This window comes from Oncorhynchus mykiss, chromosome 10, assembly GCF_013265735.2.
Source record: "Oncorhynchus mykiss isolate Arlee chromosome 10, USDA_OmykA_1.1, whole genome shotgun sequence".
Lineage (NCBI taxonomy): Eukaryota > Metazoa > Chordata > Actinopteri > Salmoniformes > Salmonidae > Oncorhynchus > Oncorhynchus mykiss.
In genome coordinates this window covers 55,223,064-55,249,503 of record NC_048574.1, presented here as the reverse complement: position 1 = coordinate 55,249,503, position 26,440 = coordinate 55,223,064, and the positions used below count along the sequence as shown (strand labels likewise).

At 42.5% G+C, this 26,440-nt stretch overlaps 1 protein-coding gene across 1 annotated transcript in view; it reads left to right on the top strand.

Moving 5' to 3' along the window:
* The first annotated feature begins 19,471 nt into the window (after positions 1-19,471).
* Positions 19,472-26,440, top strand: part of dchs2 (dachsous cadherin-related 2) — a 53,179-nt gene continuing 46,210 nt past the window's right edge. Inside the window, exon 1 of the mRNA XM_021619110.2 lies at positions 19,472-21,569. Coding sequence (XP_021474785.2) covers positions 19,821-21,569 — 1,749 coding nt within the window. The 5' untranslated portion in view covers positions 19,472-19,820. The remainder of the gene's footprint in view (positions 21,570-26,440) is intronic.

Sequence of the window (26,440 nt, the reverse complement as noted above, 5' to 3'; positions counted from 1 at the left end):
ACTGTGTACATCTTAATATAAATAATTGCATTTGCTGAAAATTAATATTATCACCTGGAATGACCTTAAATAATAAGTAAAAATTGAAAATAAATGATGTTGTTTTTTAATTATTCATATCCTTTATCTCTGATGCTGAACTGCCCTTGAGCAAGGCAACAACAACAGCTCCCCGAGCTCTGATGAAGTGGACGTCGATTAAGGCAGCCCCCAACATCGCTTTGATTCAAAGGGGTTGTGTTAAATGAGGAAGACACATTTAGGTTGAATGCATTCAGTTGTGCAACTGACTAGGTATCCCCTTTCCCCATCCATTGTGATAAAGGACCTCACGCTGGTTGTTGGTTTAGGACAGTGAATATGATCAAATGAGTCATTTTCCTTTGAGGTGGTTGTGGATGTAGGTGAAGATGAGGGAGTAATCTCCACCAGGGTGGTGAGGAAGGAGCCTTTGGCCCCGGTGCCCAGGTGGTAGGGGCCCAGATGCAGCATAGTGAACAGGATGGGGGACAGTTGCAGCTGAAAAGAAGAGGAAAAGAAGAGTTAGAAATAGTATAGGTGATACGAGACAGACCTGCGTTCAACTAGTATTTGTTTTCTGGGTGGGTTAAATGCGGAAGACACATTCCAATGCATTCAGTTGTACAACTGACTAGGCATCCCCATTTCCCTTTCCCTTTCTTTCAGATACGTTGAGTGTTTGATTGTATGGAGTGCCAGAGTGGTGGGGTTTACACTTTTGGGACTATTTTATTGGTTTCTTTGCACCATGCAAGCTCAATCAAGTACAGCTAACGTATTTGAAAAACAAATACTTTGATCCCTGGTCTGATACAGGACTATTTCCGAGGGAAAATTTCACCACTTAGCATTTCATTACATTTACCACAACACTCTCTCCTGACCTGGCGGAGTAGTAGGTGACCACAGCTCCGGCCACAGTCTTCTGCTGGCAGGCCAGGATGAACTGACTGATCCAGATCTTTATTTTTATTTAACCAGGAAAAGCCCATTGAGACAAGAGTCTCTTTGGCAAGGGAGACCTGGCCAAAAAGGCAACAGCTAACATTACAACATTTAAAACACAATACAATTAGTACAACAATGCAATCCGACCTACAGGAAACATTTACACTCCTTCTGAACAGTGTTTTTTTACCCAAGTTTTAAACTCATTGAGAGTTACAGAAGAAGCCCACAGTGTGGTACCATAACATGTACTGACACGGTACTACACCAGCCCTGTCTCCTCACTCTGCACTGGGCTGTCTAGAGGGGTTTACACACAGCCAGGGTTAGGGGTAGCTCTGCACAGGGAACCCTATTGGGGCTCACAGCTAAGGTTAGGGGTCAATCTCATTCTTTACTGTGGTCCTATTGGATAGGACATAGTAGACAGGGCTAAGGTCTGATCACACCTGAGCTGTATTAATTTTGTGACTTGAAAAGCTCCTGGGTAGAAAAAGTATTGAAACATTTTCAGTTAAATTAATTGACTGGAGTCAAACGCAAATCCAAACACTTATAGCAACAATTACAGCAAGGTGGTGCTATTTTACAGCAAAAAAAGACTTCAGCTCAGATGAGTTTGGTATGGGCCCTCTCTTATTCAATCTTATCTAGGTTTATCCGACTGACACAATAACGCTTTCTATTTAAAGGATGCTCTTTGTTGTTGTTGATGATGATGGATTTGGTTGAAACAAACAGTTTCTTTGACTCTGTGCCGGAACTGCCACCCACAGCGTTAGACTGACCCAAGAATCCAAATAAGAGTGGCTGGTTGAGTCGTGTCCGTGGCAAAGCAGGAGAAGAGCATGTCCATCACGATTTCAAAGACAAACAGAAGCAGCTGGCCACCAGGAAGGTGAACAGGTAAATTATTATAAGGGGCAGCAACCACACTGTGTAATCCCCCTTACAGAGACTACACACAGACAGGGTTAGAGGTCGCTCTACTGGGCTCCCTATTGGAGCACACAGCTAAGGTTAGGGGTCAATCTCAATCTTTACTGGTTCTGGATCATGATTTTGTACCAGCTCCTGGTAGAATTTAATAGACTGGAGTCAAATGGAAATCCTGATAGTTACAATACAGCAAGGTGGCGCCATTTTGCAGCAAAAAAAGACCAGCTCAGATGAGTTTGGTATGAACCCTCTCTTATTCAAGGTTTTCTGCTTTATCACACTACAACACAACAACATCCATGCATAGCCAAAAGGCAGGCAGGGACAAATAGTGGGCAGACCAAAATTCAACAAAAACCCTTTGTATTTGAGGTTGCTCTGTTGTTTTTGGTGATGGAGAACATGATGAGAGTGGGTCGATTTCAGAGATAAGTCATTTCTTTGACTGAGCCCGAGCTGCCACCCACAGCACCAGACTGACCCAAGAATCCAAATAAGACTGGGCGTTGAGACATGCCACTCTATCCATGCGCTTTCAGGTCCAAAATGTCACGAGTGTGTTAAGCAAAACTAGGAGGATGAAATGCACCAAACAGTCCACATGTACAGTATCCAAACGTTTGGAGCAAAAAAAATCTAACCTTGATAAGAATCTCAAAAAATGTGTGTTCTCGCCACAATGGTCTATTTAGTTGTAAATATCGTATTGAACGGGGAAACAAAGACGTCGACAAAAGACTTGTTTCCGTTTCATAATGGGACAATGAAGTCACATTGGATTATATTCTGAGCTGTGGGTCTGAGGAAGAGCAGCACAGCAAACTAGGACATCCAGAAGAGCATGCGGCTACAATATAAATGAATGGTACGCTGGCTATCTGAGAATAGAGAGAGGAATAAAGTTGAATGTGGTATACAGTATATTTATTCAGTGCTAGTTCTCAAATGAAGATAGGAGTATGTAGGAGTGGTGGGTCAGGTCATTTCTGTTTGTGTTATAGACCAAACAATCTGAGAACATGTTTTGAGGCTATACAGTGCCTTGCGAAAGTATTCGGCCCCCTTGAACTTTGCGACCTTTTGCCACATTTCAGGCTTCAAACATAAAGATATAAAACTGTATTTTTTTGTGAAGAATCAACAACAAGTGGGACACAATCATGAAGTGGAACGACATTTATTGGATATTTCAAACTTTTTTAACAAATCAAAAACTGAAAAATTGGGCGTGCAAAATTATCCAGCCCCTTTACTTTCAGTGCAGCAAACTCTCTCCAGAAGTTCAGTGAGGATCTCTGAATGATCCAATGTTGACCTAAATTACTAATGATGATAAATACAATCCACCTGTGTGTAATCAAGTCTCCGCATAAATGCACCTGCACTGTGATAGTCTCAGAGGTCCGTTAAAAGCGCAGAGAGCATCATGAAGAACAAGGAACACACCAGGCAGGTCCGAGATACTGTTGTGAAGAAGTTTAAAGCCGGATTTGGATACAAAAAGATTTCCCAAGCTTTAAACATCCCAAGGAGCACTGTGCAAGCGATAATATTGAAATGGAAGGAGTATCAGACCACTGCAAATCTACCAAGACCTGGCCGTCCCTCTAAACTTTCAGCTCATACAAGGAGAAGACTGATCAGAGATGCAGCCAAGAGGCCCATGATCACTCTGGATGAACTGCAGAGATCTACAGATGAGGTGGGAGACACTGTCCATAGGACAACAATCAGTCGTATATTGCACAAATCTGGCCTTTATGGAAGTGGCAAGAAGAAAGCCATTTCTTAAAGATATCCATAAAAAGTGTTGGTTAAAGTTTGCCACAAGCCACCTGGGAGACACACCAAACATGTGGAAGAAGGTGCTCTGGTCAGATGAAACAAAAATTGAACTTTTTGGCAACAATGCAAAACGTTATGTTTGGCGTAAAAGCAACACAGCTGAACACACCATCCCCACTGTCAAACATGGTGGTGGCAGCATCATGGTTTGGGCCTGCTTTTCTTCAGCAGGGACAGGGAAGATGGTTAAAATGGATGGGAAGATGGAAGGAGCCAAATACAGGACCATTCTGGAAGAAAACCTGATGGAGTCTGCAAAAGACCTGAGACTGGGACGGAGATTTGTCTTCCAACAAGACAATGATCCAAAACATAAAGCAAAATCTACAATGGAATGGTTCAAAAATAAACATATCCAGGTGTTAGAATGGCCAAGTCAAAGTCCAGACCTGAATCCAATCGAGAATCTGTGGAAAGAACTGAAAACTGCTGTTCACAAATGCTCTCCATCCAACCTCACTGAGCTCGAGCTGTTTTGCAAGGAGGAATGGGAAAAAATGTCAGTCTCTCGATGTGCAAAACTGATAGAGACATACCCCAAGCGACTTACAGCTGTAATCGCAGCAAAAGGTGGCGCTACAAAGTATTAACTTAAGGGGGCTGAATAATTTTGCACGCCCAATTTTTCAGTTTTTGATTTGTTAAAAAAGTTTGAAATATCCAATAAATGTCGTTCCACTTCATGATTGTGTCCCACTTGTTGTTGATTCTTCACAAAAAAATACAGTTTTATATCTTTATGTTTGAAGCCTGAAATGTGGCAAAAGGTCGCAAAGTTCAAGGGGGCCGAATACTTTCGCAAGGCACTGTATATACAGAGTTGGTTTACAATTGCGTTGTTTACAAAGACGTAAAACAAGCTGATATGACAAAACATTTGTTTTTCCTGTTCTAATTACATTGGTATAATAAAAAACATGAGCTTGCGCACGCCCAGAAAAATGATTTTGTGTGGAGGTGCTGACTAATGGCGAATAAACTATACAAATAAAGAGAGTCGCACACTCCATATGTAAACTCCCAGTAATTTATTGGGTAAATCTTCAACGTTTCGGCATCACTGTGCCTTCTGCAGGGTAATGTCATTAATGCTTGAACCAGGTTATGTAGACAAACCATGCAATTAGTGCAACCAGTGTGTTATGTCCGGGGTGTAGTGGGTGAGAAGTCAGGCGCAGGAAGCAGAGAGTTCAGGGTAATGCTAACTTTTTAATGCACAAAAACGGTGAACATAAGCCAACCCCACGAAACACAGGGCGCACACCAAAACAAATGCCCCAAACACGGGGGACTTAAACAGTCCAGCAAAACCCACGAAAATGGGAAAACTGTAACTCACAGACGTGCACACAAGTACACCAAACAATCTCGCACAACCAGCAGGCGGGTAAATAAAGCACGACTTTAGCACGACACGAATCAGCCTAAAACACAAACAGGTGAAACCAATAAACAGAAAGGGGAAAAGGGATCAGTGGCAGCTAGTAGGCCGGTGACGACGACCCCCTAGCGCCACCCGAACAGGAAGGGGAGCCACCTTCGGTAGGAGCCGTGACACAATGACAATATCAGGGCACAAGGCGAGACCCAGATGCAGACACAGGAGGCAGATGGTTGGACTCTTAGGTGTTTATTGATACAAAAAGGGGTAGGCAAGAGAATGGTCGTGGACAGGCAAAAAGTCAAAACCAGTTCAGAGTCCAGGAGGTACAGAATGGCAGACATGCTCAAGGTCAGGGCAGGCAGAATGGTCAGGCAGGCGGGTACAGAGTCCAGAAACAGTCAAGGGTCAAAACCAGGAGGACTAGCAAAAAGAGAACCACACACACTATCAATTTATAAGACTTGTTCATAAAAGAGATAATTGAAGGGGCTGAGATCAAAGTCAATATTCAGAGCACCTGGGGTCAATGTTTTTAGACAAGATATCCAGTAAGCCTCCCTTTGTAGTAGTAGGATCTCCATGTTACCTCCTCTCCTTGGGAGAGCAACATGCTCAGTGCCTGTGTATTAGAGGGAGGAGATTAGATGGTTAGCTTCAACAAAGTGAGCTACTACTAGATAGTCAATGTTCTCACACCTGATTGAGCTATGCGTGTTCAGCTTGGCGTTGTTTTAATTGTCTTTTTTGTTTGTCCTACGTAGGCTTTTCCACATGAACAGGTGATGAGATAGATTACTCCCTTGGTCTTGCATGAGATGATACCCCTTACAGGGATTGTTTTACCTGTATGTGGCTGTCTAAAGAAGAATGTTTTTATAGTGCTATTGGACTGCGCGCATGAGCCATGTTTGTAGTTCCCATTTGGAAAGGGTGTCAGGAGTGTCTGAGTGGGCACAGGAGGCATGTCAGATCTCACCATGCTATCTCCAATATTGCAACCACAATTAGACCACCAGTGTGGGTACCTTGAAGAGGTGTGCGACTTTTGTTTTGTCTGATTGCAGAATATGCCAGTGCTAATTACATTGGTAACCAGTTTATAATAGCAATAAGGCACCTCAGGGGATTGTGGTGTATGGCCAATATACCAGGGCTAAGGGCTTTATCCAGGCGCTCCGCGTTGATTTGTGCTTAAGAACAGCCCTTAGCCGTGGTAAATTGGCCATATACCACACAACCCTCGTGCCAAAACCGGGCAAGGTCATACATATACTATTTCTTATGTTTATGGTGAAACAAAAATGGGGGTGCACAAATTCTATCTGAGTGGGGTGGGCCCAAGCCTTTTGGGGGCCCTCCCACCTTGCTGGCAAAGCATTTTAGTCGACACCCTCTCGACGGCGGAGAGAGAAAAAAACAAGTTTAGAGTTCATTTCCTGCATTTCTCTCTGTGCAACTAATTTCTTGCAATTCTACACATTTTGCCATAGTATGGAGAGAAATGTGTGCAGTTTTAAATCTAATTTCATGCAATTCTACATATTCTGCCATGTTAATATGATATTTAAGTGAGAGTAACTAACCAAATCAATGGGGCGGCAGGGTAGCCTAGTGGTTAGAGTGTTGGACTAGTAATCGGAAGGTTGCAAGTTCAAACCCTCGAGCTGACAAGGCACAAAGCAAGACAAGGCACAGTTCCTACTGTTCCTAGGCCGTCATTGAAAATAAGAATTTGTTCTTAACTGACTTGCCTAGTTAAATAAAGGTAAAAAAAAAATAATATATATATGGGGGCTCCCTGGGAGTCAGGGCCCTTGGGCACATACCCTTCTTGCCTGGTCAATAATTTAACCATGATTACTGCAAGTGTAAATGGCTAATTTACAAAAAAAATGTTTTTTGCTGACATTGGCACATTGCCACTCAGACACTCCTGACACTCCAGTTGTTTTCCTTCCCATAACACCGGGCCTGATGAATTAAACAACCAGTAACCATCACATAACAGTTGAGAACTGCTTTCTGTTTCAGCTATTCTAATAAAACGTTTGCTCAAACTCTAAAGTTCCTCACGTCAATGTGACGGACTATTTTCTACACTGAAACATTCATGTTGCAAACTAGAGACAATGAGTTCAGTACTTTTGAACAGGCCTCAATGGGATAAGAACACAAATATAATTTGACAGTTTGTCAATCAAAGTTAATTGTTCTTACATGCCTACAAATGCCTGAATACTATGTATGTACATGTTGTATTGTAACATAAACCAGACAGGTGCAGTGAAATGTGTTGTTTTACAGGGTTAGACATAGTAGTACAGCACCCCTGGAGCAAATGAGGGTTTAGTGCCTTGTTCAAGGGCACATCAACAGATTCTTCACCTTGTCGGCTCGGGTATTCAAACCAGCAACCTTATCAGTTACCGGCCCAATGCTCTAACCACTAGGCTACCTGCCACCTGCTGTTATGAAAATGTTGACGTGCTGAATTAAATATTTCTGAGCCCCCTTACAAACTCAAGTTAATGTACAACGCATTTGGCACAGGCACAACGGTTGTGAAAAAAATATCATGCCCCCCTACATTCTGACATTTTATTTTGGAAGTTTTATCATTGGAATGTGATATAAAACGAGGCACCGGTGTGCCTTAGGACCACGCGGACACCTCCAAGCGGTTGGGTAGGCTGTTTGGAGTGTTGACCCGACTGGATGAAAACAATAATAATTATGCCCCCCCCCCCCCCCCCCCCCACTTCTAAAACCAAAGTTGCTCCACTGACTAAAACTATATCACATTATCACATTGTGTCAAATGTGTTTTACATTACAGGGCCTCAGATATACAGTATCTTATTCAGCATATTCTGAATACAACAGGTGTCCCAGACCTGCACTGTATCACATTCTGTCTGAATAAATGATATGTTCTCTGTTTCAGACTCTTTACTCACTAGTCAGAGATGGTTTGGACGGCTGACCTCCTCTCCAATCAGCAGACTCACCACTGAGAAAGCTGGACCTCAGCAATATGAAGCTGTTTACCAATAATCCTCATTGTGATTGTCATCGTCATAATGATGATGAGGAGGAGGATGAGGAGGAGGAAAATGATCATGTGGATTGTGATGAAGATAGTGGTGATGGTGATGACCGAGGGTTCTCTTAACGGCATTGAAAGGTCCACTCTGTAAACTACAGACACTGAGGTCAGTATTAGTTTTTCCAAAAAAACAACCTGTTCTGACACATTGGGTGTTTCTCAATATGCATACTACCGTGCTCCACAATCTCATACACCGAGTGCATTCTCCAACCACGTTCTCTTGAGTACGTTGTTGTGAGAACGAGTGTGGAGAATGGCTAAAACAATATATTTGAGAAGCACTATCACTCCCCCTGCTGTATTACCTCACTCCCATTCACTGGACCTTCTTCCAGCCAGGTCAATGGCAACAACAGACAAAACAATATATAACCCAAGCAAACGTATTACTTCATAATTATCAGCTAGAGATCCTAATAATGTAGCTAACCAGATAGTTTAACAGGCAGAAATGACCTAAAACTAATATTAAGCAAGATAGATGTCAATAATTTGTGGGTAGCTAGCTAACAATTCTTCATGGCTATATGGCTAGCTAACAGTACAACTAGCTAGCCAGTTAGCCCTATTGACTTATTATGGGCTTGCTAGGTAGACAGGTAAACATGCCAAAATTAACACAGAATGTATTTATTAACATATCAAGATAAAATATTGTTTTCAGGCAAAATATGAGAAGTCGGAGTGTATTTTCTCTCGCTTCAGCTCAAATAATGGCTGCCAAAGATTTCATTATATTTTTCATAATTTCTTACATGGCTGCTTCATATGTCTTTACATACTTTCTGTTGAAGCTTGCATTGATGCATGCCTCAAAATACAGTGCCTTCGGAAAGTATTCAGACCCCTTGACTTTTTTTTAATCTTACAGACTTATTCTAAAATGGATTAAATACAAAAATGTCCTTATTAATCTACACACAATATCCCATAATAACAAAGTGAAAACATGTTTTTAGAATTTTTTGCAAATGTATTAAAAATAAAAACAGAAATAACTTATTTATAGAAGTATTCAGACCCGTTGCTATGAGACTCAAAATTGAGCTCAGGTGCATCCTGTTTGCATTAATCAACCTTGAGATGTTGCTACAAATTGATTGCAGTCCACCTGTAATACATTGAATTGATTGGACATGATTTGGAAAGGCACACACCTGTGAGATAAAGGTCCCACAGTTGAAAGTGCATGTCAGAGCAAAAACCAAGCCTGAGGTTGAAGGAATTGTCTGTAAAGCTCTGAGACAGGACTGTGTCGAAGGCACAGATCTCGGGAAGGGTACCAAAAAATGACTGCAGCATTGAAGGTCCCCAAGAACACAGTAGCCTCCATCACTTGGAACCACGAAGACTCTTCCTAGAGCTGGCCGCTCCGCCAAACTGAGCAATCACGGGACAAGGGCCTTGGTCAGGGAGGTGACCAAGAACCCGATGTTCACCCTGACAGACTTCTAGTGTTCCTCTGTCGAGATGGGAGAACCTTCCAGAAGGACAACCATCTCTGCAGCACTCCACCAATCAGGCCTTTATGATAGAGTGGCTAGATGGAAGTAAAAGGCACATGACAGCCCACTTGGATTTTGCCAAAAGGCACATAAAAACCATGAGAAACAAGATGCTCTCGTGTGATGAAACCAAGATCGAAGTCTTTGGCCTGAATGCCAGAAGTCACGCCTGGAGGAAACCTTGCAGCATCCCTACGGTGAAGCATGGTGGTGGCAGCATCATGCTGTGGGGATGTTTTTCAGCGGCAGGGACTGGGAGACTAGTCAGGATTGAAGCAAAGATGAACAGAGCAAAGTACAGAGAGATCCTTGATGAAAACCTGCTCCAGAGCGCTCAGGACCTCAGACTGGGGCGAAGGTTCGCCTTCCAACAGGGCAACGACCCTAAGTACACAGCCAAGACAACGCACCAGTCCGGACTTGAATCCGATGGAACATCTTGGGAGAGACCTGAAAATAGCTGTGCAGCAACGATCCCCATCCAACCTGACAGAGCTTGAGAGGATCTGCAGAGAAGTATGGGAGAAATTCCCCAAATACGGGTGTGCCAAGCTTGTAGCGTCATACCCAAGAAGACTTGAGGCTGTAATCGCTGCCAAAGGTGATTCATCAAAGTACTGAGTGAAGGGTCTGAATACTTATGTAAATTAGTGTTTTAGATAAATTAGTGAACATTTCAAAAAAACTGTTTTTTCTTCGTCATTATGGGGTATAGTGTGTAGGTTGATGAGGGGAAAAACGATATAATACATTTTAGAATAAGGCTGTAACGTATCAAAATGTGGAAAAAGTCAAAAGGTACTTGACTTTCCGAAGGCAATTTCCTCTACGTGCGCTTTGGTTCCCATAGTCTTGTCGATTATTGTTACTATGTCCATTGGTGCGTGTGAGTACCTGTGCTGTGTGTTTTGGGCAATCCACCCTAGTGGATTGCGCAGATGATTACGGGTCTCGTCCCGTGTAATCATTGTGCGCTTGTGTTATTTATTCGAGGTACTCCTCGCTCTTTTGTTTGGCTTTCAACCCTGTGTTTTTGTTGCGTGTTTTTTTGGTCTTTGTCCCCGTGCCTTTACACAGCACGCCGTAAACTGGGGCTTAATAAAAAAACTATTACGCATTCCTGAGCCTGTCTCCCAAATCTCTTCATACCAACGGGACAATGAAGATGTTTCAGCCTCCGAGCAGAAGCTAACGACTCTTCTCCTCCAGCTTTTTGTCTTGTTACTTTGCGATCTATTGTCATTCTGTGTTCATCTGATAGTCTGTCTGCGCAAACAGCAGAGATCAGAACGTTGGCGTTGAAACAGTCAACCATCTCCCACAGAAATAGCTCATAGGAGTCTAAAAAGCAGATCTAGGAGCTGCATATGTAATTGTGTTTGTTGAAGTGAATTTGTACAGCTTGTAACAAGCAACGATCACTATTAGACAAGAACATTGAAATGTCTGGGGTGAAAATTAATGATTTGAACCTGTTCTGTTCTTCTCAGATGAACCCTGGATGCATTCAGAGGGACAATTTAATTTCAAAAGGGTACAATCTGTGACAATTTAATACTTCTTCAAATGTAATATGACAACCAAGCTATTATCAAACGAGCCGATTCGTTTCTGAAGAAAGAAAGCAATTTAATTCATGCAATTTTTTAACAAAGGCTTCAATAAAAAATCATATTATCAAAAATTGTCTCAATGTTGGTTGGCGGATGCCATTTTTATTTCTATGGGCGTATGGACTGTACTATCCCCTTGTTTGTTTACCAATAGACCAAAAGAAATTAACAAGAAATCACATTCCTACAATGTGGTCAGAAATGACAGATGCTGTTTCTTGAACAAAGTCTGCACAGGTATTGTAGGTTCACTCTGTCTCAAAAGCCCTGTGTCGAAACACTTAGCCCCATATATGGCTCCATTTGATTGGTCGGCCACTGAGTTTTCTTAAAAGAGTGTGTACATGCACTGAATTAATTGGTTTATTCAGGGTCATGTGATAAAATAACTTTTGCAGCTGCACCAAGAAGACTCTACAGAGGGGGGTGCGGACGGCACAGCACATCATTGGGCGTGAGCTCCCAGCCATCCTGGATGAACACGCCAGACGGTGTCTGAGAAAAGGCCCAAAAATTGCCAAAGACTCCAGCCACCGAGACATGGACTGTTCTCCATGCCAGCAGGTGGTACCAGTGCATCAAGGCTCAGATCAACAGACTCCTAAACAGCTTCTATCCCTTCTATCTATAAGACTGTTGAATGGCGAACAACTACTGCTCTCCCTCACACCTACTCTGCTGCTAAAATGATTATTGATTAGATTCTATCCTATTCTACTGTATCTTAGTCTATGCCGCTCCGACATTGCTCGTCCAAATATTTATACATTCTTAATTCCATTCCTTTACTTTAGAATTCTGTGTATTGTGTGTATTGTTGTGAAATTGTTGGATATTACTTGTTAGATATTACTGCACTGTTGGAGCTAGAAACACAAGCATTTCGCTACACCTGCAATAACATCTGCTAAACACATGTATGTGGTAAATAACATTTGATTTGATTTAACACACACGCTTACATACACCCACTCACCACCATGCACATACCCACCCACCACTTACGCTGCTGCCATACTATTTACTAGTATTATTATTTATTATTGTTATTATTATGATTTATCCTGCTACCTCTGCTAATCTGTACCTACATGTACATATCTACCTCAATACTTCAGTATCCCTGCACATTGTACATTTGGTGCTGGTACTGACCCTGTATATACTGTAGCTTCCTTTCTTCTTTCTTATTACTCGTGTTTTTTTATTTCTTTTTTCATATTAGTTATACTTTTTGGATATTGAATACTGCGTTGTTGGGTAGGACTTGCAAGTTAAACATTTCACTCTACTTGTGCATGTGACAAATAAAACTGGAACTAGACTGTATATAAATAGGTAGTCACTGGTTTGGTGCTGGAAGTAATGAGGTTCTAAAGTGATGAAGTGTCCCTTTAAACAGACCATGGAAAAATGTAGATATGACAATGTGCTCCTCCTGCTGATGTAGCGTGATGGAACAGCAACGTTCTCCTTCACTGTGCTTCACTATTTAAATGCAGGAGCATGATGTCCTAGTTACTCACATGCCGTGATCCTCCTATTTTCCTATTCTCACATAATCTACAAGTACTGTATCTACAAGAGATAAGCAACAGCTCCACAAGTTATTTTCCTAGACTTGGAACTCCAGTTCCAAATGTGAACCAGAGTCACATCAGAGTCAAAAGACTATCTGCCGTTTCACTTAAAGTGGCCTTCTGTAGTTTAAACTACAACGATTCGGACAGCCCACCACTGATTTGGTGAACATATGAGTGGAAATGTAACCTCTCTCAAATTCATGGAGCTATGGATGCAAGGACTGACCATCCATGAGATGAAATGTATAGTTTTAACCATGTTTTGAAGCTATACAGTGTTTGTTTACAATTGTTTATAAACATTGGAGTAAAAAAGCTTATATTTTAGGTTCTGATGGGGTATGACAGTTGGACTAAGCTCATGAAGCATTCGTAGGTTATATTCTTCAAGAGTCCCTGGTTATATACTGTAACATTAAAATAAATAAAAAATTGACTTGCAATCGCAGATTGACTCTTTAACAGAAAGTTTTACCACAGAAAAGGGAAGAGTTTCAGTGGTCCTTTGTAGCTCAGTTGGTAGAGCATGGTGCTTGTAACACCAGAGTAGTATGTTCGACCCACCCATATGTAAAATGTATGGTTGCTTTTGGATAAAAGCGTCTGCTAAGTGGCATATATTATATTTTTACTAAGATGCTGTGAGAATTTCGATCATTTCAGTGGAATGGGGAAAAAACTTATTTCAGGATATCTTTGGCTCCTAAAATGGTATTTAAGTCAATTATACTGGTTAAAGGAATGGCAACTTAAGTGTGATTATGTTCCTAACTATTAACTTTAGCAACATTATAGCACAAGGGTGGGTAATAAGGAAATCAGTCTAGTTTTGGTGATGTGAAACAATAATATTTTAAAACTGGAATGGTTTATGGCTATAAATATGACACTATGTTTGGGGCATGAAAATGAAAGCTGTGTGAATGTCCTGGATGTCTGGAAAATACAAACAAATCCTCTTGTGTTTCCTTCTAAAGCCTGACCAGAGTCTGCTTTTATCACATGACCCTGAATAAACCAATTAATTTAGATTTCCCCCTTATCTTTGTGTGTGTGTGTGTGTTAAAAACCACAGCTTTTGCACTCTCCTCTATCAGCCTTGTTTGACAATCTGGGCCCCCTGTTACCACTGCCCACTTCTCCTTTCTTACCACTGCCCACTTCTCCTTTCTTACCACTGCCCACTTCTGCTTTCTTACCACTGCCCACTTCTGCTTTCTTACCACTGCCCACTTCTCCTTTCTTACCACTGCTCACTTCTGCTTTCTTACCACTGCCCACTTCTCCTTTCTTACCACTGCCCACTTCTCCTTTCTTACCACTGCCCACTTCTCCTTTCTTACCACTGCCCACTTCTCCTTTCTTACCACTGCCCACTTCTCCTTTCTTACCACTGCTCACTTCTCCTTTCTTACCACTGCCCACTTCCACTTTCTTCCTCCAGATCTACAGGAGACTTGTCATGTGGTCATCATGTTGTTCCCTTTCCTCCTCTACTACCCCATGAAACACACTGACCTTTACAAAACCCAGTGCATGTACACACTCTTTTAAGGAAACTCAGAGGCGGACCAATCAAGTGGAGCCATATATGGGGCTAAGTGTTCCGACACAGGGCTTTTGAGACAGAGTGAACCTACAATACCTGTGCAGACTTTGTTCAAGAAACAGCATTTCTGACCACATTGTGTGAATGTGATTTCTCGTTAATTTATTTTGGTCTATTGGTAAACGAACAAAGGGATAGTACAGTCCATACGCCCATAGAAATAAAAAATGGCATCCGCCAACCAACATTGAGATCATTTTCGATTACATTATTTTTTATTGAAGCCTTTGTTTAAAAAAATTGCATGAATTTAATTGCTTTCTTTCTTCAGAAACTAATCGGCTCGTTTGATAATAGCACACTTGGCTTTCACATTACATTTGAAGAAGTATTACATTTCACAGATAGTAAGTACCCTTTTGAAATTAAATTGTCCCTCTGAATGCATCCAGCGTTCTGACCAATGTCATCTGAGAAGAACAGAACAGGTTCAAATCATTCATTTTCATCCCAGACATTTCAATGTTCTTGTCTAATAGTGATCGTTGTTTGTTACAAGCTGTACAAATTCACTTCAACAAACACAATTACATGTGCAGCTCCTAGATCTGCTTTTTAGACTCCTATGAGCTATTTCTGTGGGAGATGGTTGACTGTTTCAACGCCAACGTTCTGATCTCTGCTGTTTGCGCAGACAGACTATCAGATGAACACAGAATGACAATAGATCACAAAGTAACAAGACAAAAAGCTGTAGGAGAAGAGTCGTTAGCTTCTGCTCGGAGGCTGAAACATCTTCATTGTCCCGTTGGTATGAAGAGATTTGGGAGACAGGCTCAGGAATGCGTAATAGTTTTTTAAAATTATACCCCAAATTACGGCGTGCTGTGTAAAGGCACGGGGACGAAGACCAAACAAACACGTAACAAAAACACTGGGTTGAAAGCCAAACAAAAGAGCGAGGAGTACCTCGAATAAATAACACAAGCGCACCTACGGGACAAGACCATCATCTGCGCAATCCACAAGGGCACGAAAGCCCAAAACACGCAGTTGGATTGCTATAAGAGTGGCCCGTAAGGCCCTATTTTAAGTTTCTGTTTTAGCTGACCGAAGAACGAAGTTGAGTCCAGAGAGAGATTGGATGGGGATCGTTGCTGCACAGCTATTTTCAGGTCTCTCCCAAGATGTTAGATCGGGTTCAAGTCCGGACTCATGCGTTGTCTTGGCTGTGTGCCTTGGGTCGTTGCCCTGTTGGACGGCGAACCTTCATCCCAGTCTGAGGTTCTGAACGCTCTGGAGCAGGTTTTCTTCAAGGATCTCTCTGTACTTTGCTCCATTTATCTTTGCCTAATTCCTGACTAGTCTCCCAGTCCCTGCAGCTGAAAACATCCCCACAGCATGATGCTGCCACCATAGGAACGGTGCAAGGTTTCCACCTTCAATGCTTCAGACATTTTTTGGTACCCTTCCCGAGATCTGCGCCTTCGACACAGTCCTGTCTCAGAGCTTTACAGACAATTCCTTCAACCTCAGGCTTGGTTTTTGCTCTGACATGCACTTTCAACTGTGGGACCTTATATAGACAGGTGTGTACAAACGGAGTACGCATTCAAGAAGTGCCCTCCGTGCTCCGTTTTGCATACTTCGATTTGGACTCATACTCCGATCCCTTCCGTGCTCCAATTTGCATGCTCAGAGCACGGTAGTATGCATTTTGAGAAACATCCATTGTTATTATTTTCTGTCACAATTATTTTACTGGGCAGTGGGCAGTCATAAGCTTACAGATACAGATGTAGCCCTATGAATGCATACATCACATTAAAATGTTAATACCCTGATTACTGTCTAAAAGGAAAGAACATATAAGACTCTGTGTACAACAGGTACAGTATGTATAATATCAATACCACCACTATTGTATTCACTGGGCATTCACAGCCATGTAGATACAGACATACATGATTAAAAACTACCCAACTTGTTGACACTTTGTGTTGCCTTCACCAATCATTTGTCCTCATATTGACACATGCACTGCTGGGAGCAAACTTACCATAACATTTCAGATAGACAGGAGCTCCTAATTTCATTGCATTTACCACGTGTATTGCGTTGTGTAATAATTAAACTCCTTATTGAATACAGTATAAATTATGCCGCAGATCTGCCCTATGTGAAATGTTATGATTATTATATAAACATATATATATATATATATATATATATATATATATATATATATATATATATATATATATATATATATATATATATATATATGTCGTATAACCTTAATTAGTGCTCCCGCTCACCTGATGTAGGTGTGTATAATACTGGCGTTAATGGGAGAGGGAAGGGGTTAAGGTGTGGTCTTTACTCCCAAATTTCACTTAAATATAACTTCCAAATGAAGAGAGACAATGATACATAATGTAATCTGGGGGAAAAATGCAACTTTATGGACAACGGTGGATGGTTCTTAAAATAACCTTTGTGGTAGGGGGGTCTTAAAAGAGCTGTTTCACTCCACGGCATACTGCCATGGGACTTCACGTGCTGGCGATGAGAAGTAGGTGGTCAGCTTCTCCATCACCTGGAGTGCCTGTCTGGGGGCGTTGTTGGCACCTGCCCTGGTGACATCAGCCAAGAATACAACTGAATATGTACCCTTGTAGTTGTAGAATTGCGAACCTGAGCACGGTGGAGCCTGGATTACTACATGTTTCCCGTCAATGGAGCCAAGACAGTTGGGGAAATTCCACCTCTCCAGGAACTCGGCAGCGATGGCCCTCCAGTCTTCCTCCTTGGGGACAGGCATGTATTCACCATCCAGACAGTCCCAAATGGCTTGTGCCACAGAGGGGACAATGCCTGTCACCGTGGACCATCCAACTCAGAAGCTGAATCCTATGGTCCTGTAGGAGTCCCCTGTTGCCAAGAATCTAAAATATAATTCAAAATAATGATCAATATTGTGTATAACTTGAATTCCACCCACATATTATATCTACTCATATAGCTACCTCATTACTGTTTATTATGCTTTACTAATTATATTGTAATACTCATCAACCATCATTAACAATGCCTTGAAACAGTACAATTCTGTCTATGACTATATCAATAAACTGTAGTCCAGGCCAACTCTACTCTTAGAAAGAATGGTAATATCTACTTAAAAGGGTTCTCTGGCTGTCCCCATAGGAGATCCCTTTTAGGTTCCAGGTAGTACCCCTGTTGGTTCCAAGTAGAACCCTATTGGGTTCCATGTATTAAGTATTATACCTGGAACCAAAAATGGTTATCCTATGGGGAAAGCAGAAGGACACTTTTGGAACCTTTTTCTCTAAGAGTGTATGTGAGTCCAATAAGAATGTAATGAATGACTGTAACTGTCTTGAACAACAATGGGTCCTGGAGAAGACTAGCCTACCTTCATCAGGGCAGAAGGCACCTTTCTTTTCATTTGGTAACATTGCATAATAAAAAAATCGATTATAAACCAACTTTGGGAAAAGTTATAGTCCCAATGAACATTCTGTAAAAGTACATCTGATGTCAAATAGGGACTATTAACTAGAGCCCTTTAGCTAGCTAGGTTGCACATAAAAACAATGTATCAAATATCAATCAATTATGGTATCAAAGGCTTTAAAAATGTACTAGAATGTAGTTTACCGGAGACAAATCGCCAGGCGTTCAACTGGGCGGATGGACTCCCGGTAGTTGGTATCCATCCGGGTGATCCTGGCTCCAACCATCTGGAGCAGGTGATCGAACTGGCTTCGGTCCAGACGAAAGTAACTTCGGAATTCCTGTCCAAACAGTCGAAGCTCTTGAATTAGACGGTGGAACTCCCCTGGCTGCTTTCGGGACTTTAACCATCTCTGGACCCACACAGACCTGCGCTTTCGGCGGTACTGGTCCCGGCCCAACAGCGCGATCAAGACCACCTTCCTCAACGTTGGTCTCATTGTTGAAAGAGCCTACTCTGCTATCTTGACTATTTATTATTGCATTTTGCTCCAAAACTGCATTTTGGATGGAAATTATACTATGGCTATCACAATTCATTTGTGGATGTCATCGAATAAATAATATACTTGGCAAATAAATTAATACAAATTTTGAAGAAATTATGCAATCAAACTGTTTTTATGTAATCCCACATTTTACTGAATATGTGTGCAATATGTGTGCGTTCGATTTGCAACTGCCTATGCAACGCAATGCTGCAAGGCAAATGCAGCGTTCCATTGGAAATGAATGTACTTCTGGTGTATCGAAACGCAAAACACAGTCGTTGTGTTCGAAGCGTTAATAAGCTTGACTAAAACGCTACAGCTGTCAACAACTGTTATCCCTGACATGACATCTAGATGGAGCTGTACTCCATCTAGACACAACCAGACAAAACATCAGTATCATAACAGGGTGCCCAAAACCAATGCCCATTCTCCAAAACACTGAAAATGATGAACTAATGATAGGCTGCTACATTAACAGGCACTGTGAAAGACATATAAGGAGAGGTATCTGCATTTTAACCCAAGTGCCATGACAGAACATATCAGTAGACATGTTCTCTACAGAAGATATATCAGGCACAAGAATATTGCTAGGTTAAGAATATTGCATCTATAACAGTAGATTACAGATTATCTTAATAATTATGATTAGACAATTATGAACAGCAGAAATAATACGTTTAGGCCTACATTTAAGATAATACACTTCAAATGATGTGACTAATTACAGTACCATCTTTTGTGCATTAATATTACTTGCATTAGATTTTCTGGGGACTTTGACATTTTCTTTAACTTCATCTAAACACAATTTATTCAACATATTTTATCTGAATAGCAACAACTAACATATGTGCTGATGAATTTAACATTCCATCTGGATGTTTAAAGGTTAAATACTGTACCTCGCGTGACCTAATTAGAGCTGACAGGCAGTCAAGGCCACGGACACTCGCGTCATTGAAGGTGCGTGCTGCGCGCTCTAGTTGGGTTGCCGGTAGTACCAGCGCGGTTTCAGTGTGTATTCTTACCCGACGGATTTCGGGGCATTACTATTTTTCCAATATTATAAATATTTCGAGGGACCTAATCATATTACGTTAAATAAACTGTGTAACCATGTTTTACATGTTGAAGAGTGAACTATCCTCTAACCGAGCGCAAGGATGTGTTGTTACCTGTCCTCATTTCGAGTGTCTGTCTGAAACGTGAGTAACGTTATCTTCAAGACTCGCCGTGTTTGAGAGTCATTTTACACGGAAATATGTGAATTAAACTTCGGAATATAAAATGTCGAGGGCAAGAATTAGCCGTCGAAATGCGGTGACTTTATTTCAACTATTTGCTGTGTGTCTTTTGTGGGAGCGCTCATTTGCTCAACAGGTGTACAACCTCAGTCTCTCAATTGAAGAGGGACTACCTGCGAGGACTATTGTTGGGGATATAAGAGCGGGGTTACAGACTCCAAGCAGTGGATTTTTTATATCTGAAAGTAGAGATTCTTATGTTTTTAAAGACTTGGAAATAGATGCAGACACTGGAATAATTTCAACAGCTGTGGTGCTGGACAGGGAGATCAGAGACCAGTATGAATTTGTGGCAGCCACTCTCACAGGTGATGTGATTAAGGTAAAAATAGTGGTTAAAGATGTTAATGACCATTCTCCTGTATTCTCCACTGAAAAGGTGGAGTTGAATGTGTCAGAATTAAGTCCTCCAGGAACTCGCTTTGAATTTGAGGGGGCTAAAGACCAGGATGAGGGTGAGTTTGGAACTCGGGGTTACCGCATCACTGAAAGTGAGATGGGAAATATTTTTAAGGTGAAATATCGTGAGGGGGTTGGAAATCTATTCAACCTGGACCTCATCCTCACTGACAAATTGGACAGAGAAACAAGAGATTTTTATTCCCTGACCATTGAGGCATTTGATGGGGGTATCCCGCCTAAAACTGGGCTACTTAAGGTTTATATCCACGTCTCGGATGAAAATGACAACCCACCTGTGTTCAATCAGACTGAATACCAAGCTTCAGTGTGGGAGGATGCTCTGGTAATGTCACCTGTGTGTCAGGTCTACGCCACAGATCTGGACCTCGGAGACAATGGGCTCGTAACCTACGAGATCAACCGACGCCAGAGTGACCCGAATGAATTCTTTGTCATCAACAGAACTTCTGGTGTCATCCATGTTAACAAACCCTTAGACTTTGAGACACAGCCGTTTTATGAGTTGATTGTCAGGGCGAGGGATAATGGTGCCCAGCCGGAGTATAGCAGCACCTTTGTAGCCTTGAGGGTACTAGACATCAATGACAACAGCCCCATTATCAACGTATTGTTTCTGAGTGAGACTGGGGAAGCCGAGGTGTCGGAAGGGGCAGGTATGGGGGAATACGTTGCGAGGATATCAGTCTCTGACCCCGACCTGGGAGAGGTCGGGAGGCTCAGGGTCACCCTCGAAGGTGGCGACGGGAAGTTCACCCTGAAACAGACTGATGACTTCCTGTACGCCTTGTGCGTGGACGGCGAGCTGGACAGGGAGAAAGAGGGGCTGTACGAGTTAAAAGTGGTTGCCTCTGACTTCGGTAGCCCACCATTGAAGAGTGAAAGCACATTGGTGGTGAGGGTCACCGACACCAACGATTGGCGGCCGGTTTTTGACCAGGACATCTACACTGTGTCTGTATCTGAAGATGTACCCCAGGGTAGTTCCCTACTGAGTGTGCAGGCCAGAGACTCAGACGACGGGGTCAACGCAGCCATCCTCTACTCCATCCTACAGTCAGACCAAGACCACCTGGTCAACGTCGACCCAGAATCAGGCCTCATTACCACAGCAGCCAGGTTGGACCGTGAGAGGGAGACAGAGGTGCGGTTCCTGATGGTTGCGGTCGACGGGGGGTCACCAGCCATGTCCTCCACAGCCACCATCACCGTTATGGTTGAGGACGTCAATGACAACGAGCCTGTGTTCCAGCAGCAGCTATATAATGTGTCTGTCCCGGAACACACCCAGATTGGGAACTGCTTTTTACAGGTATGTTGGCTAGTTTAGTTTGTGTGTTGCATAAATGAATGTGAAAAAAATATTCTGGGCAATTTCCATGTAAAAGGACCCATGAGCACCAACGTCAAGTTCATAGGAGCACATCAAATTTGTTGTCAAATTAAATCAAAAGCTTTAAGGTATTTGAAATGCATCAAAACACAATGTTAAGGCCCTTGCCAACCAACATCAACATTTTATATCTAATTTTGCAGAAATTATTTGCCTAGTGTATTGTCATTCTGTTACAAAACCCATTTGCAACCAAGCTTTAACTTGCTGACTAATGTCTTGATGTTGCTTCAATATATCCACATAATTTTCCTGCTTCATGATGCCATCTATTTTGTGAAGTGCACAAGGCCCTCCTGCAGCAAAGCACCCCCACAACATGATGCTGCCACCCCTGTGCTTCACGGTTGGGATGGTGTTCTTCGGCTTGCAAACACATTATGGCCAAACAGTTCTATTTTTGTTTCATCAGACCAGAGGACATTTCTCCAAAAAGTGCAATCTTTGTCACCATGTGCATTGCAAACTGTAGTCTGGCTTTTTATGACGGTTTTGGAGCAGTGGATTCTTCCTTGCTGAGTGGTCTTTCAGGTTATGTCGATATAGGACTCGTTTTACTGTGGAAATATATACTTTTGTACCCATCTTCACAAGGTCCTTTGCTGTTGTTTTGGGATTGATTTGCACTTTTTGCTGTGTGGTCCCACGGCTGCGTGGTCCCATGGTGTTTATACTTGCGTACTATTGTTTGTACAGATGAACGTGGTACCTTCAGGTGTTTGGAATTTGCTCCCAAAGATAAACCAGGTCTACAGTTTTTTTCTGATGTCAAGCAAAGAGGCACTGAGTTTGAAGGTAGGCCTTGAAATACATACACAGGTACACCTCCAATAGGCTAATTGACATGATTTGAGTCAATCAGAAGCTTCTAAAGCCATGACATAATTATATGGAATTAGATGTCCTAACTGTCTTGCCAAAACTATAGTTTAACACCCCCCCCCCCCCCCCCCCCTCCCCCCGCTGCTATTACAGCCTCCATTCTTTCCACTAGATGTTGGAATGTTGCTGAAGGCACTTGCTTCCATTCAACCACAAGAATTAGTGAGGTCGGGCACTGATGTTGGGTGATTAGGCCTGGCTCGCAGTCGGCATTCCAATTCATCCCAAAGGAAATTTGACAAACTGAATTGTAGGAAAGGTGGCATCCTATGATGGTGCCACGTTGCAAATCACTGAGCTTTTCAGTAAGGCCATGTTTCTTTAGACCTGACTAAAATAAATCATGGATTTATTGTGATTTGATATATTAAATTGATTTAGACTTTTTAAATGTAGACGTGCCATCAGCCGCTTGTATGCAGGTTGTATGCGTGGAGGCCTGTCGTTACGAAGTCTTTATGTTAATTAATGGTAAATTACCATGAGACCCGAACCGACTTTTGCATGACAATAACCGGCTGAGGAAATGTCATGACCGCCACAGCCCTGTAAATAGATCAGATATCCTTATTTATGCATTTCTATATAGTACAGATCAGGCACCCATGATCAAATCAAACTTAATTTGTCACATGCGCCGAATACAAGTGTAGACCTTACCGTTAAATGCTTACTTACAAGCCCTTAACTAACTGTGCAGTTAAAGAAGAGTTAAGAAAATATTTACCAAATAAAGTAAAAAAATAATTCAAGTAACACAATGAGGCTTTATACAGGGAGTCAGTGTGCAGATGTACAGGTTAGAGGTAATTTGTACATATAGGTAGGGGTGAAGTGACTATGCATAGATAAACGAGTAGCAGCAGTGTACAAAACGATTGGAGGGGGGGGTCAAGGGAAGTTGAGGTGCCTTTTGGTCCTAGATTTGGGGTTCCGCTTTTTGAGGATCTGGGGACCCATGCCAAATCTTTTCAGTCTCCTGAGGGGGAAAAGCTTTTGTCGTGCCCTCTTCAGTCTTGATGTGTTTGGACCATGATAGTTGGTGATGGGGGCACCAATAAACTTAAAGCTCTCAACCAGCTCCACTACAGCCCAGTTGATGTTAATGGGGGCCTGTTCGGCCCGCCTTTTCCAATAGTCCACGATCAGCTCCTTTGTTTTGCTCACATTGAGGGAGAGGTTGTTGTCCTGGCACCACACTGCCAGTTCTGACTTCCTCCCTATAGGCTGTCTCATCGTTGTCTGTGATCAGGCCGACACTGTTGCGTCGTCAGCAAACTTAATGATGGTGTTGGAGTCGTGTTATGCCACACAGTCGTGGGTGAACAGGGAGTAGAGGAGGGGACTAAGTACACACCCCTGAGGGGTCTCAGTGTTGAGGCTCAGCGTGGCAGACGTGTTGTTGTCAACCCTTACCACCTGGGGGTGGCCCATCAGGAAGTCTAGGATCCAGTTGCAGAGGGAGGTGTTTAGTCCCAGGGTTCTTAGCTTAGTGGTGAGCTTTGTGGGCACTGGTGTAGTCAATGAACAGCATTCTCTCACGTGTTTCTTTTGTTCAGGTGGGAAAGGGCAGTGTGGAATGCGATTGAGTTTGCGTCATCTATGGCTCTGTTGGGGCGGTATGCGAATTGAAGTGGGTCTAGGGTATCCGGGAGGATGCTGTTGTGAGCCATGATCAGCCTTTCAAAGCTCTTCATGGCTACCGACTTGTGCGCTACGGTGTGGTAATCATTTAGGCAGGTTACCTTCGCTTCCTTGGGCACAGGGACTATGGTGGTCTGCTTGAAACATGTTGGTATTACAGACTCAGTCAGGGAGAGGTTGAAAATGTCAGTGAAGACACTTGCCAGTTTGTCCACATGCTTTGAGTACACGTCCTAGTAATCCATCTGGCCCAGCGGCTTTGCGAATGTTTACCTGTTTAAAGGTCTTGCTACCAAGAGCGTTATCACACAGTCATCCAGAACAGCTGGTGCTTCAGTGTTGCTTGCCTCGAAGTGAGCATTAAAGGCATTTAGCTCGTCTAGTAGGCTCACGTCACTGAGCAGCTCGCGTCTGGGTTTCCCTTTGTAGTCCGTAATAGTTTTCAAGCCCCTCTTCATCTGACGAGCATCAGAGCCGGTGTAGTAGGATTCAATCTTAATCCTGTATTGATGCTTTGCTTGTTTGATTATTCGTCTGAGTGCATAGCAGGGTTTCTCATAGGCGTCCGGATTAGTGTCCCGCTCCTTGAAAGCGGCAGCTATAGCCTTTAGCTCTATGTGGCTGTTGCCTGCAATTCATGGCATCTAGTTGGGTTATGTACGTATGCTCACTGTGGGGATGACGTTGTCGATGCACTTATTGATGAAGCCGATGACTGAGGTGGTATACTCCTCAATGCCATTGGATGAATCCTGGAACATATTCCAGTCTGTGCTAGCAAAACAGTCCTGTAGCATCCGTGCCATTTGACCACGTCCGTATTGAGCTAGTCACTGGTACTTTCTGTTTTAGTTTTTGTTTGAAATCAGGAGGATAGAATTATGGTCGGATTTGCCAAATGGAGGGTGGAGGAGAGCTTTGTATGCATCTCTGTTGTGTGGGGTAAAGGTGGTCTAGAGTTTTTTTTTTTTTTCCTTCTCCCCCCCCCCCCCCCCCCCCTCTGGTTGCACGTGACATGCTGGTAAAAATGTGGTAAAACTGATTTGTTTGCCTGCGTTTAAAGTCCTTGGCCACTAGGGGCGCTGCTTCTGGGTGAGCATATTCTTGTTTGCTTATGGCCTTGTAGAGTTGGTTGAGTGCGCTCTTAGTGCCAGCATCGGTCTGTGGTGGTAAATAATCGGCTACGAATAATATAGTGTGGTATACAGCTTATCCTTAGGCGAGCAATACCTCGACTTCTTTAATATTAGACATCGTGCACCAGCTGTTATTGACAGACACACATCCCCACCCCTCGTCGTACCAGACGTAGCTTCTCTGTTCTGCCGTAGCATTGAAAATCCCTCCAGCTCTATATTCTTCATGTCGTCGTTCAGCCTCGAATGGGTAAAACACAGGATATTACAGTTCTTAATGTCCCGTTGGTAGGATAATCGTAGGTCATCCATTTTATTTTCCAATGATTGCATGTTAGCAAGTAGAATTGGTGGCAATGGGAGTTTACTTGCTCGCCTACGGATTCTCAAAAGGCAGCCTGATCTCTTTTCCTCCGTCTTTTCTTCACGCAAATGTCGTGGATCTGGGCCTTTTCCCGGTAGAGCAGTATATCTTTCTCGTCAGACTCGTTAAAGGAAAAAGCTTCTTCCAATCCGTGGTGAGTAATCCCAGTTCTGATGTCCAGTAGTTATTTTCGGTCATAAGAGACTGTAGCAGCAACATTATGTACAATATAAGTTACAAACAATGCAAAAAAATGAACAAAATAGCACAATTGATTATGGGCATGTAACACGTCAGCCATCCTCTTGGGTACCATTTTAAATAACTGATGTCAGTTACCATCATTCTGTTATCAGATGTTAATGCACTCGACTTGTTGTTCAATAATAAAAGCAAGTTGTCAAATCACAACGGGGACACAATTCTTTCTGCAGACATTTTAAGAGTTTTTGGAAAACTCTGTTACAAAGCTTTACATCTGCGCTGTTCAAGTATGTGTTTTTGTAAAATTCTCGGTGTCACTGTTACCATGGGATTACCCTATGCACAGCAGTATAACATTTGTTTTTTAAAATTCCCACGTATGTTTCTATGAAATTATTGTTTAAATAATATGGCCCTTTATTTTAAAAGGTGAGGCCTATCAGCCCAAATGACAAGATTGTGGACAAATTAATCATCAACTCTTGCGGGTACGAGCGCTCGCTCTCGCTCTCGCTCTCTCTCTCGCTCTCTCTCTCACTCTTGGGACAGTGGCATGCTTT